The 18,073-nt window shown below is 34.2% G+C and overlaps 1 protein-coding gene across 2 annotated transcripts in view; it reads left to right on the forward strand.

The window, feature by feature from the left end:
- Positions 1-18,073, forward strand: part of Tenm1 (teneurin transmembrane protein 1) — a 621,649-nt gene that overhangs the window by 334,065 nt on the left and 269,511 nt on the right. For both annotated transcript variants that reach the window (XM_013018086.1, XM_013018087.1), the window contains one exon: positions 5,124-5,273. In XM_013018086.1, the coding sequence (XP_012873540.1) occupies positions 5,124-5,273 (150 nt within the window). The remainder of the gene's footprint in view (positions 1-5,123; positions 5,274-18,073) is intronic.

Consider the following 18,073-nt stretch of genomic DNA (forward strand, 5'->3'; position numbering starts at 1 on the left):
CATAGGTCCCATGGTTTCCCTTATTTGCAATAACTAGTATATGTCTGAGTCAAGCAGAAAAGGTCAGATAAGTTGATGTTAGGTGAAATGAACCCCAAGGTAAGTATTAAAATGTTTTTTTTTTCTTTCACAAGATTGTTTCTAACATATTTATAAGATGATTTCTTTGTTGCTTCGTATGTCCCTCCCCCACGGTATAACCTCTGTATTTGATGTTGGAATAATTTGTGGAGGGCAAGGGAAAAAAAACAAATCGTTTAAATAGGGATACAGGTGGGCCCATTGTAACAATGAGATGTACAAGTCGTTATGTCGAAAAATGAACTTTACAACTTCGGCGGGGGAGGGGGAGAAGGGGAGAGATGGGAAGGGATGGGAAGGGGAAACAAAGGAGGAGGCAATAATGCTTGATAAGAAATGTACTCATTATCTTGCCCATGTAATTGTAATCCCTCTATATGGTATTTTCATACACAAAAAAAGAATAAGTGCATCTTGATGGAGAATGATGGATGATTTTTAAACAGGCTATCTGGCTAGCTTCTCTGTTCTCAGTCATTAATTCATATACTATAAATGAGTGTTTGAAATAGACATTGTCCCTTTTTACTCTGCCAAGAAATTAGAAAAAATATGAACGTTTCACTTTTATTTTATTTTGTGAGGAGGAGATTCCCTTATTTCCCTTTTGGAATGATTTAGTTGATGTTGAAAAATATAATCAGAAAACAAATAAGAGGATTTCTCTAGTTTCTGCCTTAGGCACTATACTCTCCTAAAATTGTGTCTCTTCACTAACATCAGTTCTAACATCAACTGTTCTCACCATGCATATACAACTTAGTGATTTTTCTGGATTTATCCAACACTTCAAATTTCCTCTACTTAACATTCCTATCTTGCTAGCTCAGAAGTCTCTGGAATCCCACTTCTCTAAAGCTGACTTTGTTATATTCCTCTAATTTCTCCTCAAATAATATATTTCGCGAGTCATCACTCAATAAAGCACATCTCCAGCCCTAATTGTAAACTATGTGAGGTCTATAAATCTGTTAATGGTTCCACCATTCTTTAAGTTACTATGACTCAAAACAAAAACTATTTTATACGTTTAGGAGAGGAATAGAAAGGCACAATGCCTATGTTGATCTGACAATATGAAATAATATTTATCAAAAATGAACTCTAGGAAATGAAAACAAGAGTTTTTTCATCTTTTTTACTGTTTTTGTTTTCATTTTATTCTATTTGTTTATATGTCTTTGGGAATACAAGGGGAATCACAAAAATAGAGGGACAAAGTGAACAAATACAGCAATGGTACTCACTGGACACTATATTGAAAATGAACTATACAACTTGTGGGTAGGAATGGGAGGGAAAAACAGGGAGAGTGTGAGGAAAAGGGTGACATTGACCAAAAACAAATGGACTCTTTACCTGACTTATGTAACTGTAACCTCTCTGTTCATCACCATTATAATAACAATTTTAAAAAGTTAAAAAATAAACTACTTTTGTAATAGCCCTTTTATCTCACCTTTTCTGTGTCCTCCTTTAGTACATTTATATGTAAACACAAGATATGTCCATATGCACCATAAGCACATGCAGATTGTTGTCAAATCCTGAAATTACATCCATGCAATTTATCTTGAATCACTGCCATCTCACTGGACATAGTTGAAGCACTCCTATGATTTACCCTAAATGAGACTGTAATTATTTCACACCTCTATTATTCCAATACCATACCAATTTGTTTCTTTAATTTATCTTCAGGCCTATCTTTCTATAATACCTTTTGATTGCCTACAAACTTTCAGTGTCTCCTTATTTTCTAAAGAAAATGGATCATATCATTGATATGCTTAGAAAACAACTATGTCTCTGTTTCTGAATGAACTAAATACAAATATCTCAGATTGATATTCAATATCCTTGACAATATGGCCCTAATCTTCCCTTCTGGACTTAACTTTCACCACCTACATATAGCTAAGCTTCACAAATCCTAACATCTTCCTTTGCTTAAGTAATTCTATAATGTACAAAATTATATATATAATTTTATTGTAAAGATGCTGTATAGAGGGTTTATAATTACATGAGTATAGAACTCCCCTATGATCCAGCAATCCCACTCCTGAATATTTATCCAAATGATCACAAACAAAGCTACACTAAAACTACCAGTACAACCATGTTCTGTGCAGCATTTTTTACCATAGCTAAGATATGGAACCAACACAGATGCCCCTTAATAGATGAATGTATCAAGAAAATGTGGTATAACCTCCATACTGCTTTTCAAAGTGGTTGAACAAATTTCACTCCCACCAACAATCCTTCAAAAGAATATATGTAGAGCTCCCTTATGACCCAGCAATCCCACTTTTAGGCCTTTACCCAAACAATCACAAAGCCCTACTATAGCTACCGGCACAACTATGTGTTTTTTTGTTTGTTTGTTTTGTTGTTGTTGTTTTTGTTTTGGGTCCGGTCGTGGGGCCTGAACTCTGGGCCTGGGCGCTGTCCCTCAGCTCTTCACCTCAAGCTAGCTCTCTACCACTTGAGCCACAGCGCCACTTCTGGCTTTTTTTCTTTTTGCTTATGTGGTGCTGAGGAATCGAACCCAGGGCCTCAGGTATGCAAGGCAAGCGCTCTACCACTGAGCCACCTTCCCAGCCCCACACACAACTATGTTTATTGCAGCATTATTCACCATAGCTAAGATATGGAACCAACCCAAATGTCCCTCAGTAGATGAATGGATCAAGAAAAATGTGATACATGCAATGGAATTCTATGCCTCCATCAGAAAGAATGACACTGCCCCATTTGTTAGGAAGTGGAAAGACTTGGAAAAAGTTATATTAAGTGAAGTAAGCCAGACTCAAAGAAACATATGTCCCATGGTTTCCCTTATCTGCAATAACTAGTATATGTCTAGGACAAGCAGAAGAGGTCAAAAGCTATGTACATGTGACCATATAAGATGATGCTAAGCAAAATGAACCCCAAGATAGGGATACAAGAGATTTTATCTTTCTTGCTGTTCTTTTCAATGTATTTATAATGTACTATGTGATATTTTTGTTTCTTCATATGTTCTTCACTCATTGTATAACCCCTGTTGTCACCATGTTTGATTCCAGTGTCCTGCATCTTGTATATACATTTTTCTAATTTGGGAAGGAGAAGGGAAATAACATGGTGAAATGATACTGGATAACCCATTGTAACAATGAGATGTACAAGACAGTATGTTAAAAACTAATTTTACAACTTTGTGGGGGGAGGGTGGAAGAGGGGAGGGAATAGTTGGGGAGGTAGGGAGGAAAGGGATGGTAGGGGAAAAATAAAGGCAGGTGTAACAATGTTCCATAGGAAATGGTCTCATTATCTTGCTCATGGAACTGTAACCCCTCTGTACAGTATCTTTATAATAAATATATGTAAAGAAAATGTGGTATATATACACAATTGAACTCTATTTCTATCAGAAAGAATTGGAAAAAATCATATTAAATGAAGTCAGCCAGACAAAAAAACATAGGCTCCTTGGATTCTCTCATTTGTAATAATTATGTCTATGATTATCCTAGCAGAGGATCATATTAGCTCAATAGCCATGTACATATGACCTTATAGAGTGATGCTAATTGAAAGTCATATTTTGTTTAAGCCTCCAGCCACTGTTGTCTCCAACAAAACCATATACATCCTGAAAAGTCCGGTGTTGGTGGCTCATACCAATAATCCTACCTACTCAGGAGTCTTTGATCTGTGGATCTTTCAAAGTCAGCCCAGCCAAGAGAGTCTGTGAGACTCTCACCTCTAGTAAAACTACTCAGCAAAGGCCAAAAGTGGCACAGTGGTTCAAGTGGTAGAGTACTAGCCTTGAGAAAAAATGTTTAGGGATAATGCTCAGGCAGGCCCCAGGACCAACACACAAAAAGAAAGGTAATCTCTAATTCATCTTCTTACATAAATCATCCTAGATCAGCCCAGGAAAATTTACCATATTCTTCCTTTAAACAATTTATTTTAAAATAAAATATATTTCCCTCAGATGGCAAACATTACATATATTCATAGTACAAAAACATAGAAAAGAAAGAAATCATATAGAATAAAATTTAAATCCTCCACAACTTCCTATCTCTCTCACACACACACACAAATTCAGACAATATTATTCACATTATTCAAGAGCCCTTCATTTGATCCACTATGAATATGTTCTGTATTGTTACATGGTCTTCTGAAATGTGGTTTTAAATGCCATACAATCTTGTATTATTTAATACATCATAAGTCATTTAATTAAACCTCTCAATGAATATGTAGATTGATCATAATTTTTTACTATTACCTCAAATGTTGCAATGGACAGTGTTATACAAATTGAATGGTTAGCTCAAAAGGCAATTCGAATTTTAAGACTTTTTTAATAAACAGTGCCATATTGCCTCCCAAAAATCACTAGTAGCTTTTTATTCTCATCAAGAGTGTAAGTGTGCCCAGTTCTTTTTGTGCACTGACCAATAGTGGGTACTTTTAAATTTTATGATAGAAATTTAAGCCCATCTTATATCATTCTGCATAATTTTATCGTTATTTTACACTTGTAGTACTACAAAATTCTACCCTACTGAGCCTCTATATTTTAATACCTGTAGCAGCTATTAAAGTTTTTATGCATGCATTCTACAAACTCAGGAAATATTTATTGAAATGAATGGAATCTGATCCATGAGGAAGTTGTCCTGTGCTCTTATGACAGCCTGTTTCATTACTCTGCAGTAGCTTCCATATGCAAATTTGAGTTACATGACTAAGGAAAATGGGAAAAGAAAAGTACTAATGAACCAAATCCAATTTCACTATAATTGGTTAACCAATCTTCCAGTCTTATCACAGAGATAACTTTAACCTCATGTTTGAATACCAACTACTTGATAAATTAGCCATATGTATGATACAAATATAGACTCCTAGTCAATTCACCTAGCTAAAAGACAACTGTTCATAATATTTTTTGTATGCAAAAAACTAATTTGTGTGGAGATGTTCTCAGTGGTTCCAAATAAGTTAATATGTGGCTTGTTTTCTTGCAGCAGTACATTTGTTTGGCCTGACTTGGCAGTTACAACCAGTTGGACAGATTTATGCAAATGGAATTAGCAATGGGAACACAGGGACTGACTCCATGGACTCCACTTACTCTCCAATTGGTGGGAAGGTTTCCGACAAATCGGAGAAAAAAGGTACAGTGATCAAAAAGACTGATTGGCTATTGCATTGAATTCTAATTTGATTGTTAGGGCTATACCTAGAATGGTTTTACTTCACATTAAAGTTCATGATCAGCTAAAAGAAGTTCTGTATATGAGCAATAGATACATGGAAATGTATATATTTTCTAAGAGCAAACATTCTTTTTCTCCAGTGCTTTGAGTGTAAACCAATTAAACTTGGCAAATATATTTGCAATTTTGAAAATAGATAAATATTTACGGAATTAAATTTTCAATGCAATGGAAGTTGAATTCACCCATAACTAACTACCCTAAAGCAACATGGGATTTTCATTAAGTTCTCTAAGTCTAAGCAGCATATACCTGTAACATTTTGCAAAGGGTATAAAAAATTTCTCCTGTTTATAATATGAAAGGACATTTTCCAATCAATGTAAGGGTGAATACACATGTCAAAATGGAAAAATATGAATTTTCTCTTGTTGGAGGACATGAATTCTTCTTAGTTTGGAAAAGATCACTTTGAGTCTTGAATTGGTAAATTGAATCAACATGATGATGAGCTACTGCTCTTGTTTACAATGTCACAATACCCATTCCCAACTTCTTACTCACATTGAATGATCTTAGTCTTAATGCACAAACAAGGAAAATAGCTAGTTGTTTTGTTTTGACATCTTTTGGAGAACATTCCTTGCAGAGGCACTCAACTTTTATAAAATTTCAGAAAATCAATTTAAAAAATAAAGACCAATATAAGGCATTGTGCCCTTAGGTATTTTAAAGGATCAATATATACAAATGAATAAATGAACAACCCAAACTCTTCACTCATGAAGCTTATAATGTTATAGGGTTAAAAAGACAGTTTTTGAAATCAAAATTTCAAATATTTTCTTTTATAGCTTTTTGAAGGGTTCTTTTAGAGGATTATGTGGTTTTGTGAAAAATTAACTTCACTTTATTTAGTTTATGCTTCAGTAAACATTAATGCTGATTTTTCTTTTCATAATGCTGTTTGCTTTACATTTCATTTGAAAATACTTGCTTCTAGCCTGTACCAATGTTTTCTGAAGGTTTTGTTGTTATTGTTGAAAGGAGCTGTGAGGAGTGTTAGGGGGTCAGAGATAGAAGAGAGGAGGATCTGAATATACTGAGAATTTTCCTTCAACTTACTTTACTTACTTTTTTCCTTAGTATTTGATTCTTTTTTATCTGAACACATAATAGCTATTTTAAATTGTCATTCACATTGAAAATCAGAAATATGTTTAAGAAAAATGATAAATGCAAGAGAGGAAAGGGTCATCACATGGCTATTAGAGTATATTATCTTTTGTAGATGAATTTAACTCTTATGATTTCTTTCCATAAAGTGAGTTGATAATAAAAATGGATTAAGTTACAAACCAAGAATTGTTCCAGGCACTCTATGCATTATATCACAAAGATTATTTTTTGGTCACTGTTTTCACAATGAAAAAAAGAAGAGGCACAGAAAGGTCAAGTGAGCTGCACAATGTTACAGAGTTAGAAACCAATGGACTTGTTGAAGAGGCTACTCTTAAATTCTGTACTAGAATTGTATATTGAAAAACATAAAACTGAACTGTGTGGTTCACTTTTATAGAGGTATTTTGTGAGATGTATAACAATTTCAAAAATCTCACAGATGAAACATATATCATAAAAATACCAAACAATTAAGAAAAATAAATAGTTAACATGAACATTGTGTATTATAAAATTTAAAACATCAAAACTTAAGCATACACAAATACATATAGACCAAACATAATGCCATCCTAACAGATGGTAGCAAATATTTTTTAAATGGAAGTGTTTAAGCATAGCTGCATGAAGCTAGCTGTTGTGCATGTTGCACTAATGTAATAACTTCATAACTACTTCCTGTATCTATTGTGGCAAGCTCAAGTGATCTGGGCATCATCTTAAAATGTGGTATGATTTTAAATACATTCATTTGAACTGTTTGTCTCTCCAGAAAATGTTATATCATAATAACAAGTAATCTTCTGTTGTCCCTGCATATTTTCCACCATATACAATAAATAAAATGCACAAAATATGTGCTAATCAATTGTTTGCATCATCAATATAGCTTCTAGATAGTGAAAGGCTATTAGTTAAATTTGGGAAGATTCATAAATAATATGTGGATTTTTAGCTGTCGAGAGGTAAAGGCTCCTAATCTCTGTTGTTCACGGTTCAACTGCATACTGAAATCAACATACGAAATGATTATAAAGACTACAAGAGACTTTTTACACAAGGAAAACAAAGGCCTAGAGTCAATTCATGACAGATTTTTAGAGCAGTTTTATTCACCTATGTTTTTAATTTGTTGTGACAAGCTTTATAAATGAAAACTGTTTTATGTTTCTGCTCAATTATAACAACAAACAGGGCAGAATTATTTCAATTTAATATCTTATTAAGAAAAATCTTTTGGGGTTGATGCCATATATATCAAGGTGTTACTTTCTACTGACTTTTTATGAAAGTCTAAACAAAACATTCACTATAGCTGCATATCATAGTTCTTCTATATTAGATCTTTACTACATATTATTTTTCAAATAAAAACTTAACTCCTTTTTAATAATGCCAGATGTATGCTAAACTATACCTTAGAGAAGATGCAATGCAGTGTAAGGATATTTTCTAAATAACTGACTCCTTTATGATTTTCCAAACAACTTGTACCATAAACGCAGTTCTAGAAGCTTGTGGCCTAATATATGAAACTGAAAACTTAATTTTTGTTTCCACATTGTTTTTTTAGTCCCATAAAGATTAGGCATTGTAGCATTAGGACTGTGATCCTAGACTGTGGAGTCAGACAGACATGGCATTGAATACTATCTGTGTCATTTATTGACTCTTCAATCTCAAGTAATTGACACAACCTCACAGAGCCAGTGTCTTCATCTGTGATATAATAACAGTGCATGTCTTCTGTGCTTGTGATGAGGAATAATTGATATAGAGAATATAAAGAATATCTATAACAGGCCCTGACCCATTATTTAATCAAGAAGTAATTATTACTGGGACAAAGTCAGAAAATTACCTTGAGCCTTTGACCTTCCTTGAAATTCTCTTAGGTAGTGAAGTTTCTGTTTTCAAACTAGTATTAACTTTCCTATGTATAATGTTATTCCTGGGAAATAGTGTTTTCTCTAAAGTGTGCTTTCTCTTTACTTAACAACTTTTTATCATCAATTGCTGATTCCAACCAGCAGAATGCAGGGCAATGGATGAAGAAATGCCCATTCCGTGCCATCTCATATTAAATATTTTATTATTAAATAATTAATATTCCAATACCACCATGTAGGGAGGAATGCATTATCTAACAGACCCAATTAAACTGAAGATGTCTCTCCCAAACCACTGCTTTTCTAGGCTCAAATTGGCCCAGGGCTTTCTTAAAGGAGTTATGGAAAAATAAACAAAAGTGTACATGTCCTGAAAAAACAAAACTTATTGAGATAAGCAGTTTCGGTAACCTATCCAGGGTACATACCAGAAATCGCTGAGATAAATAAATACATGGTTTCTTCCTGTCTTTTGAGAAAATTACTGCAGAAGATCAGATACTCATAATACTATATATTTACTTAGACAAAGAATAAACACCCACACAATCAGAGTTTTCCACTGGTATTATTCAAATACCAGTCAAAACACCTGCAGCCAGTCACAGTTCCCATGGGGCTCTAGGGTCCTTTCAATTTATTATTTTAAAATTTTCTCCATCATCAGATCATGAAGAAATATAAGATTTCTTTAAAAAAATCAAATTGTTCTAAAATTAGTTCCCCTTTCACAGTTATTATGGGTGTCTCTCATTAGATGATAGAAGAATTTTCTCACCACTTAGTTAACTACATGAAGGAAATTAAGATATTTATTATGCTACAAATTTTAAGAATACTATAGAATTTAAGACATATGTTCCAAGAACATACCGGACTTGAGCAGAAATATGTAAGGGTTCAATGAACCCTTCTGCAATGGGAAGTGCTGTGCCAAAACAGCCATGGACTGCCTTATATCTCTTGCCATTGAAAAAGTAAGCATTATATAACAACTAGTTCAAACAGAACAGGGGAGATATAAGCAAATTTGTTACAAGTCCATCTGCTTTACCTCATAAAAAATTTAAAGAGAACTACAATGGGATTGATCATCAAGTGAATATAAATAAAATGTTGAAAACTTAAAGATTATGCAATCAACCTCCTTATCCAAAGTTGAAGGAAATGAAGCTTCAAAAGGTCAACATCATTCAGAAAGAACTGAGACTAGAACCAAGGACTTTTGGCTCCCATTTTATCATGTGGTAAAATGTCACACAATGTAAATATATAAATTTCTGAAGAGATCCTCAATAAGGAAGTATTGAAAACAAAATTTAAGTGTATTTTAAATATGAGGCCCTTCTCTGTTGTATGACTAGTGCAGATCTTTTTAAAAATTGTTTAATATATGTATTTTTATTGTAAAGAAACTGTACAGAGGGGTTACAGTTACATGAGCAAGGTAATGAGTCCATTTCCTATGGAGCATTGTTACACTAGCCTTTATTTTTCCCCTACCATCCCTTTCCTCCCCAACTACCCCCTCCCCTCTTCTGCTTCCCCCTCCCCGCCCACAAAGTTGTAAAACTAGTTTTCAATATACTGTCTTGTACATCTCATTGTTACAATGGGTTATCCTGTATCCTTATTTCAGCATTTTGTTATTTCCCTTCCCTTCCCCAAATTAGAAAAAGGTATAAACAAGATGTAGAACACTGGGATTAAAAACAGTGACAACAGGGGTTATACCATGAGGGAAGAACATACAAAAAAAACAAATAAAATCACATAGTACATTGTAAGTACATTAAAAAGAACAGCAACAAAGATAAAACATCTTGTGTCCCTATCTTGTGGTTCATTTTGCTTATCATCATCTTATATGGTCATATATACATAGTTTTGACCTCTTCTGCTTGTCCTAGACATATACTAGTTATTGCAGATAAAGGAAACCATGGGACCTATGTTTCTTTAGGTCTGGCTTACTTCACTTAATATAATTTTTTTCCAAGTCTTTCTATTTCCTAATAAATGTGGCAATGTCATTCTTTCTGATGGAGGCATAGAATTCCATTCTGTATATATACATATGTGTGTATACATATGTGTGTATACATTTATATCACTTTTTCTTGATCCATTCATCTACTGAGGAGCATCTGGATTGGATCCATATCTTAGCTATCGTAAATAATACTCCAATAAACATAGTTGTACTGGTAGCTTTAGTAGGGCCTTGTTTGTAATTGAATAAATGCCAAAAAGTTGGATTGCTGGGTCATAGGGGAGAACTATGTGTTGTCTTTTGAGGAACCTCTATACTGCTTTTCCAAAATAGTTGAACAAGTTTACACTCCCACCAACAATGCAGTAGAGTTCCCTCTTGGCCACATCCCCTCCAGCATCTGTTGATTTCTTGATTATAGCCATTCTAACTGGGGTGAGGTAGAATCTCAATGTTGTTTTGATTTGCATTTCTTTTATGGTTAGAGAAGTTGAGCATTTCTTCATGTGTCTATTGGCTATTCTTATTTCCTTTTCAGAGAAGTTTTTCTTTAAGGCTTTAGCCCACTTATTAATGGGCCAGTTGTTTTTTTGAGGATTAATTGTTGGGGGATTTAATTTTTTGAGTTCTAAGTATATTTTAGATATGAGACCCTTGTCCACTGTATGGCTAATGAAGATCTTCTCCCCATCTTTGGGCTTTCTATTGATCTTGCTTGCTATGACCTTGGCCATGCAGGAGCTCTGCAGTTTCATGCAATCCCATTTGTCCAACGTTTCTTTGGTTTGTTGTGTTTCTTGGGTTTTTATTAAGAAAATTTTGACCTGTGTCAGGGAGCCCCAAAGTTTCTCCTGTTTCTTCCTGTAATGTTTTCAGGATATATGTTTTTGCTTTGAGATCTTTGATCCATTTGTAATTGATTCTGATGCAGAGTGATATACAATGATCTAACTTTAGTTTTCTACATGTGAAGTAACCCAGAATCAAAGAAACATAGATCCCAGGGTTTCCCTCATTTGTAATAATTAGTATATGTCTAGGATAATCCTAGCAGATGAGCAGAATAGCTCAAAAGCTATGTACATATGACCATATAAGATGAGGCTAACAAAATGAACTCCAAGACATGGAAACAAGCAGTTTTCTTTGTTATTGTTACTTTTAATGTACTATGTGATTTCTTATTTCTTTGTGTGTGTGTGTGTGTGTGTGTGTGTGTGTGTGTGTTCCTATGGTTTATCTCCTGTTGTCACTGTACTTGTTTTGGTACCCTGGGTAATATATATATATATATATATATATGTATATATCTATATATATATATATATATATATATATCTGAATTAGGGAAGGGAAGGGGAACAACAAAATGATGAGACGAAGGACAAAGTAGGAACCAATGCAACAGTGATACTCACAAGACAATATGTTGGAAATGATCTGTACAACTTGAGGAAGGGATTGGGTGGAGGGAAAGTGGGAAAAATGAGGAGGGGTTAACAAGTTGGACAAAAAGAAACATGTACTTACTACCTTATGTATATATGTAACTATAACCCCTCTGTACATCACCTTGACAATAAAATTAAATTTTACAAAAACAAAATCTGAACAAGGAAGGAAACTGGTCTTATTCAGACTCTTGCAATGGGGAGATTTCAACTTATTGTTTTTATAGGGAGAATAAAAGTTAAATGTGGGAAGATTTAACAGTAGAATTGTTCTAGTTAGTTGACAATGTTCAGCCACTTTACCCCAGCTAGTTTCAGGAGAACAGTTTTAATTTCAATAAATAACTTAAAATATAATGAAGAGGAAATTGAAAGGTTTGTATCATGTCGTTAGCAAGTTTAGGCAAAGGGGGGAAATGTCAGGTGTGTTTTACAGGAGTTATGGGCAAGAATGGATAGATTTATCTCTTAAGTTATATAAAGAAGTGGTTTGATATGCATTGCTGTGTGTTTTCTGAAAACCATTTCCAAGAACACACAATGTAAGGTAATGTTTTAACAGATACTTTTCTTTGAGAGCACAGCACTCAGGGAAATCCAATATTTTCAGTACCTATCTGAATGAGGATGAAACTTATTGAGTAGTTGAAGACAGAATTTCTACAGAATAGATGCCAAAACAGAACACCAGGAACAAAGAACATTGGTGGGGGAGAGAACTGAAGGATACTAAAGGCAGCTTTTATCTCCTTAAGAGTTTTGCAGAAGTCTGGCCTTGGGGGAAAAATGACTTTTCTTTGAAATTCATTCTACAAGATCTTTCTCCAAAAAGTTGAGAAAAACAATGACACTATGCCTGCTGAATATATGACTGTGTAAACAACTCAGTTGATTGATATGACACATTCTGTAGTTTGTCTTGAAAAAAAAACTTTAGACAAAACTTGAGAGTATAAAATCACCTCCTTGGATTCCAGTTTCCCATTTGAAAAATAAGAAGTTCAATTTCAGAGCTTACAACAGGCCAAGAAGTCTTTGTCACAAATTAAATCTTATCCAGATTTTTGCAATTCAAAGATAAAACAAATAAACAAGATTTCTCCAGATAAGATGTAGGAGGAGTACATTCCTGCCATTTCCTTCCCCTTTCCTTTCTATGCCATTCATTCTCTTAGCTACTTTGAATGTTGTGACAAACATTAGGCTAAGCTGACTAGAAAGGGGCTTATCTATGTTCCTTCCATCTCTATCTTTCATGAGTTAGTGAATTTGAACTACAGTTAAGGAAGAGCAATGAGTTAAAAAATGGACTTATCTTGCAAATGGGATATATTGTGGGAAATTGGTTAGAAAAAATATGTTTTCAAAGTTTGTAAGCCATATTTGCCATTTCAAGTTCTTGCTGCCAATTCTGTTGCAATTCGGAGAATTCATTTCCACCTTTCTGCAGTCTAAGTTAGGATTTTTGGTGCATATATAAAAATAACAACTTGCATTTAGACAGCATTTGCAATTTCAAAATAATTTAATGTCTTTTATTCACATAATAGTTTCATGGGGTGGCAGCTATTGTTACCTCTATTTTACAGCTAGAAATGAAAATACAAGAACGATGAGTAATTTGCCTTGTATAATTGACATACTATAGGCAGAGCTAAAATGGGACGCAGTCATTCCTTGCTTTTAACTATACCCACTTTGGGTGCCTTTTCTTTATTTTTAATAATTATTTTCTCAGCATCAGTTGTTTAAGTGACAGGTATTTTGATGAAATATTTCAGTGTATTCTGTTCTAAAGTGTATCCTTCAAGAATACTGTGCAAATCTTACATGTCTCACCTAGGATCTCTATTCACTGAGATTTCTCCCTCCTCCACAAAATAAAAGATACATACTCATATATACTCAAACACTTACACACATACACCCTTCAGAATTTGAAAATTAAATCATAGTGCAAAATATACCTTTACCATTGCTTTTCCTTATGAATCTTTAAGAAACGTGATTTTATGTGTGTGTGTGTGTGTTTAATTTTTCTTCTCATTTCCTTTTTCACTGTGTTGTATTTTAACTGAATCACAGACATACTAGAACATGTATGCAATGATGGTTGTGGACCTTGAATACTGGTTAACATTTAAATTTGCTTACAGTTTCAAAGATATTCATTTCACAGACCCAATCAGTAAGTAAAGATTCATTTTGTGGTACCAAAATAAAGAACTGAATCAATCCACTTAGGTAATCATTGTGCACTCATATGGAACATAGTCCTGCAGTATAATGCAGTATTGGTTCATAGCACATGTAGACATTAAAATGCACTTGGATACCTTTTGAATAAGCCTACAGCTTCAGTATCTTTTACTTAAAAGTTATCAGAGTCCAGAACATTGCAGTAGAATGGGGAATAATTCATATAAGCACAACAAACCACATGAATAAAATAGTAGTAATGCCCTAACAAAGAAAACATTGTTGGGAGCTTAACATTATTATTTTTAAAGATTGATGGAAAATTACAGTAAATGTTTCCTATAATGCTATATAGATGTTTCTCTAACACAAGTTTTCAGAGAGCCCAGCTAGAGTGCTGTAGCTTGTTTTCAACTATATTAAATCACTTTATCAATATACTTCAGTTTTAACAAAAGCTTTTCTAAAGCATAGCTGAGACCTGACTTCTAAAACAGATTTATGGAACAGGTTTTCTATGTTAAAAGGAAACTTATTTATTGTATAAAAAATTTATGCTAAATGTTCTTGGTCATATATGTTTAACGTTCTATTCTGATTTCATTTTATTTCTTATTTTTAACAAATGCACATCTCTGCGATATGCCATAAGAAATTAGTCTGTCTTGTGCCTCCTTTGAGACTCGTATTGTACATGTGACCAGAGTACTACAAGTGGTGTGCCTATAAAATGTTATATTAACCTTTCTAGATTAGTCCTTCCAAAATCGTGGGATTGGGTTCTCCCATAACATCTCCCGGGTTTTTGGAGGGTCCAGCCCACTGTCAAAGTTTATCAGCCATCTGTACATTGGATTTTGTTTAGCATCCATTTATATTTTTCAACCTGTATTATTTTGGGAAGAAGTTCAAATATATATTAGCAATTTTATAAAGACAAAGATATTTTTATTTAATAGAAATTTACTCTTGAAAATGAAGTCCTAGTGTTCCAGGACTTAGTGTACAACTACATTTTCCCTGTATATGAGGTACAATCCCACTGATAAGAATCACATAGCCTTTTTTACCTACACATTTGCAATAATAAGTCTGTGGGTTTATCTCTGTACTCTCCTTGTGCCTCTTATTTTCTCTACTCATTGAGTTGTCTTTCCCTATTTTTGTTATATATTTTCCTGAAGTAAACTTATTCAGAATCTACCTTTTATGTTTTTGAAGGAAGAAGGAAATTGAACCTTTGAGTAGAAAGAGTAGTGATTCCTGGTTATATGAAGTCCCTTCATTAAAACAATCACAGTTTACTTCACTTAATATGATTTTTCCAAGTCTTTCCATTTCCTAACAACTGTCCCAGTGTCATTCTTTCAGATGGAGGCATAGAATTCCATTGTGTATATATACCATATTTTCTTGATCCACTCACCTACTGAGGAGCATAAGGGTGGGTTCCATATATATCTTAGCTATGGTGAATAATGCTGCAATAAACATAGTTCTGCTGGTAGCTTTAGTAGGGCCTTGTTTGTGATTGAATAAATGCCAAAAAGTGATATTGCTGGGTCATAGGGGAGAACTATGTGTTGTCTTTTGAGGAACCTCTATACTGCTTTTCCAAAGTAGTTGAGCAAGTTTACACTCTCACCAACAATGCAGTAGGGTTTCCTTTTGGCCACAACCCCTCCAGCATCTGTTGATTTCTTGATTATAGCCATTCTAACTGGGGTGAGTAGAATCTCAATGTTGTTTTGATTTGCATTTCTTTTATGGTTAGAGAAGTTGAGCATTTCTTCATGTGTCTATTGACTATTCTTATTTCCTTTTCAGAGAAGTTTTTCTTTAAGTCTTTAGCCCACTTATTAATCGGGCAGTTGTTTTGGGGCCATTTAATTTTTTGAGTTCTAAGTATATTTTAAATATGAGGCCCTTGTCTGTTATATGGCTAATGGAGATCTTCCAGTCCATGGGCTTTCTATTGATCTTACTAGTATGACCTTTGCCATGCAGAAGCTCTGCAGTTTCATGCAGTCCTATTTGTCCAACCTTTCTTTGATTTGTTGTGTTTCTGGATCTTTATTAAGAAAATTTCGGCCTGTGCCAAGTAGCCCTAGAGTTTCTCCTATTCCTTCCTTTACTGTTTTCAATGTGTCTGATTTGACTTTGAGGCCTTTGATCCATTTGGAGTTGATTCTAGTGCAAGTAACCCAGCCCCAAAGAAATTTAGGTTCCTTGGTTTTCCTTATTTGCAATAATTAGTATGCGTATAGGATAAACTTATCATATGAGCTGAAAAGCTCAAAAGCCATGTACATATGACCATATAAGATGATGCTAAGTGAAATGAACCTCAAGATATGGACACAAGAGGTCTGCCTTTATTGTTTTTTTTAAAGTGAGCCATGAGATTTTTTTGTTGTTGTTGTTTGCATGTTTTTTCCCCCTATGGCATATCCACTGTTGTCTCTGTACTTGATTTTGGAACCCTGCATCTTGGATGTATATATGTCTAATCTGAGGAGGGGAAAGGGAACAACAAAACGCTGAAACAAAGACACAGGATGACACATTGCAACAAGGATATCCACAGAACACTATATTGGAAACGAACTTTACAACTTTGTCAGGGGGGAAATGGAGTGGGGTGGGGAGGAGTGTGGGGGAGGGCAGGTTTAGTGAGAAAACAAGGAAGGGAAGGAGTAACAATGATCAACAAGTAATGTACTCATTGCCTTACTCATATAACTGTAACCCCTCTGTACAGCATCTTTACAATAAAATTTTTAAAAGATGTTTAAAAAAATCACAAGGAATGTAAAATTAAAATCTTGGGATTCATAAGCATAGAAATTCATCTTCATTTAATGTTTTATCACCCAAGTTGATATTTTAATTGTACAAAATACACTGAAAGTTAACAAAGGAAACAAACTTGTCTTTTGCCCTTGAGTAGGTCCCAATTAAGTGAGAAAACTAGAAGAAAAAAACATTCATATGCACACAAGGCAAAATAGCATGCAACCAACTTGTAGAAAAAAAAAGATGATTCAATATTTAAAGGCTTAAGCGAAAGGAAATAAAAAGACGGCTGCCTTATAGTAGTTTGAAGTAAACCTCAAAGGACCAGATAATTCAATGTCAGTGACCTTAAGAAATACATATTTAGGAGAATAGAAAAATAGTAATAGTGAGAGAACAATAAGGGAAGGAGTAACAATGCTTGACAAGAAATGCGCTCATTGCTTACTCATGTAACTGTAACCCCTTTGTACAGCATCTTTACCATAAAATAAAATTTAAAAAAGAAAAATACTAGTAGGAAAAATGCAGATGGTGATAGCTTATGTGATAAGTGCATAGTGAGGCAATGGCAGCAACAGATGAGACAGTTTGTCAAGGAAGGGAAGGAGAAAAATAGTATGATAACTAAACAGAGGAACAGTTGAATTATCTTATTTTCTTTCAAAAGCAGAGAGATTAGGGGGATGGGAGGGAAGGGTTGGGAGAAGGGAAAGTAGAAGAAAAATGAGCAAAGGGGCAATAATTTTGACAAGAAATGTATTTATTACTTTACTTATGTAACTGTAAACCCCCTGTACATTACCTTGACAATAATAAAAAAGAAGAGAGATTAGTGCTTGTTTGAAGACAAAGAATAAGAAGCTAATAGAGAAAGATTGAAGATGCTAGTAAGAAAGGACATTGGAAAAAAGACCAAGGTCCCTAGGAAGCAAAAACAAAGAGGAGGGACAGTCCTCAGAGATTCTTTGAGACATCAGATTATATGCCATACTGAGAATGAAAGAAGAAATGAGTATTTTAAAAATAAGATACAGGAGCTCATAAAATATAGGAGCTGGTGGCTCACACTAGTAATCCTAGCTGAGATCTGAGGACCTCAGTTTGAAGCCAGCCTGGGCAAGAAAGTCTGTGAAACTATCTCCAATTAATTGGAGAGAGAGAGAGAGAGAGGAAGGAGGGAAGGAAGGAAGGAAGGAAGGAAGGAAGGAAGGAAGGAAGGAAGGAAGGAAGGAAGGAAGGAAGGAA

The sequence above is a fragment of the Dipodomys ordii genome, unplaced genomic scaffold (assembly GCF_000151885.1).
Source record: "Dipodomys ordii isolate 6190 unplaced genomic scaffold, Dord_2.0 Scaffold38, whole genome shotgun sequence".
Taxonomy (NCBI): domain Eukaryota; kingdom Metazoa; phylum Chordata; class Mammalia; order Rodentia; family Heteromyidae; genus Dipodomys; species Dipodomys ordii.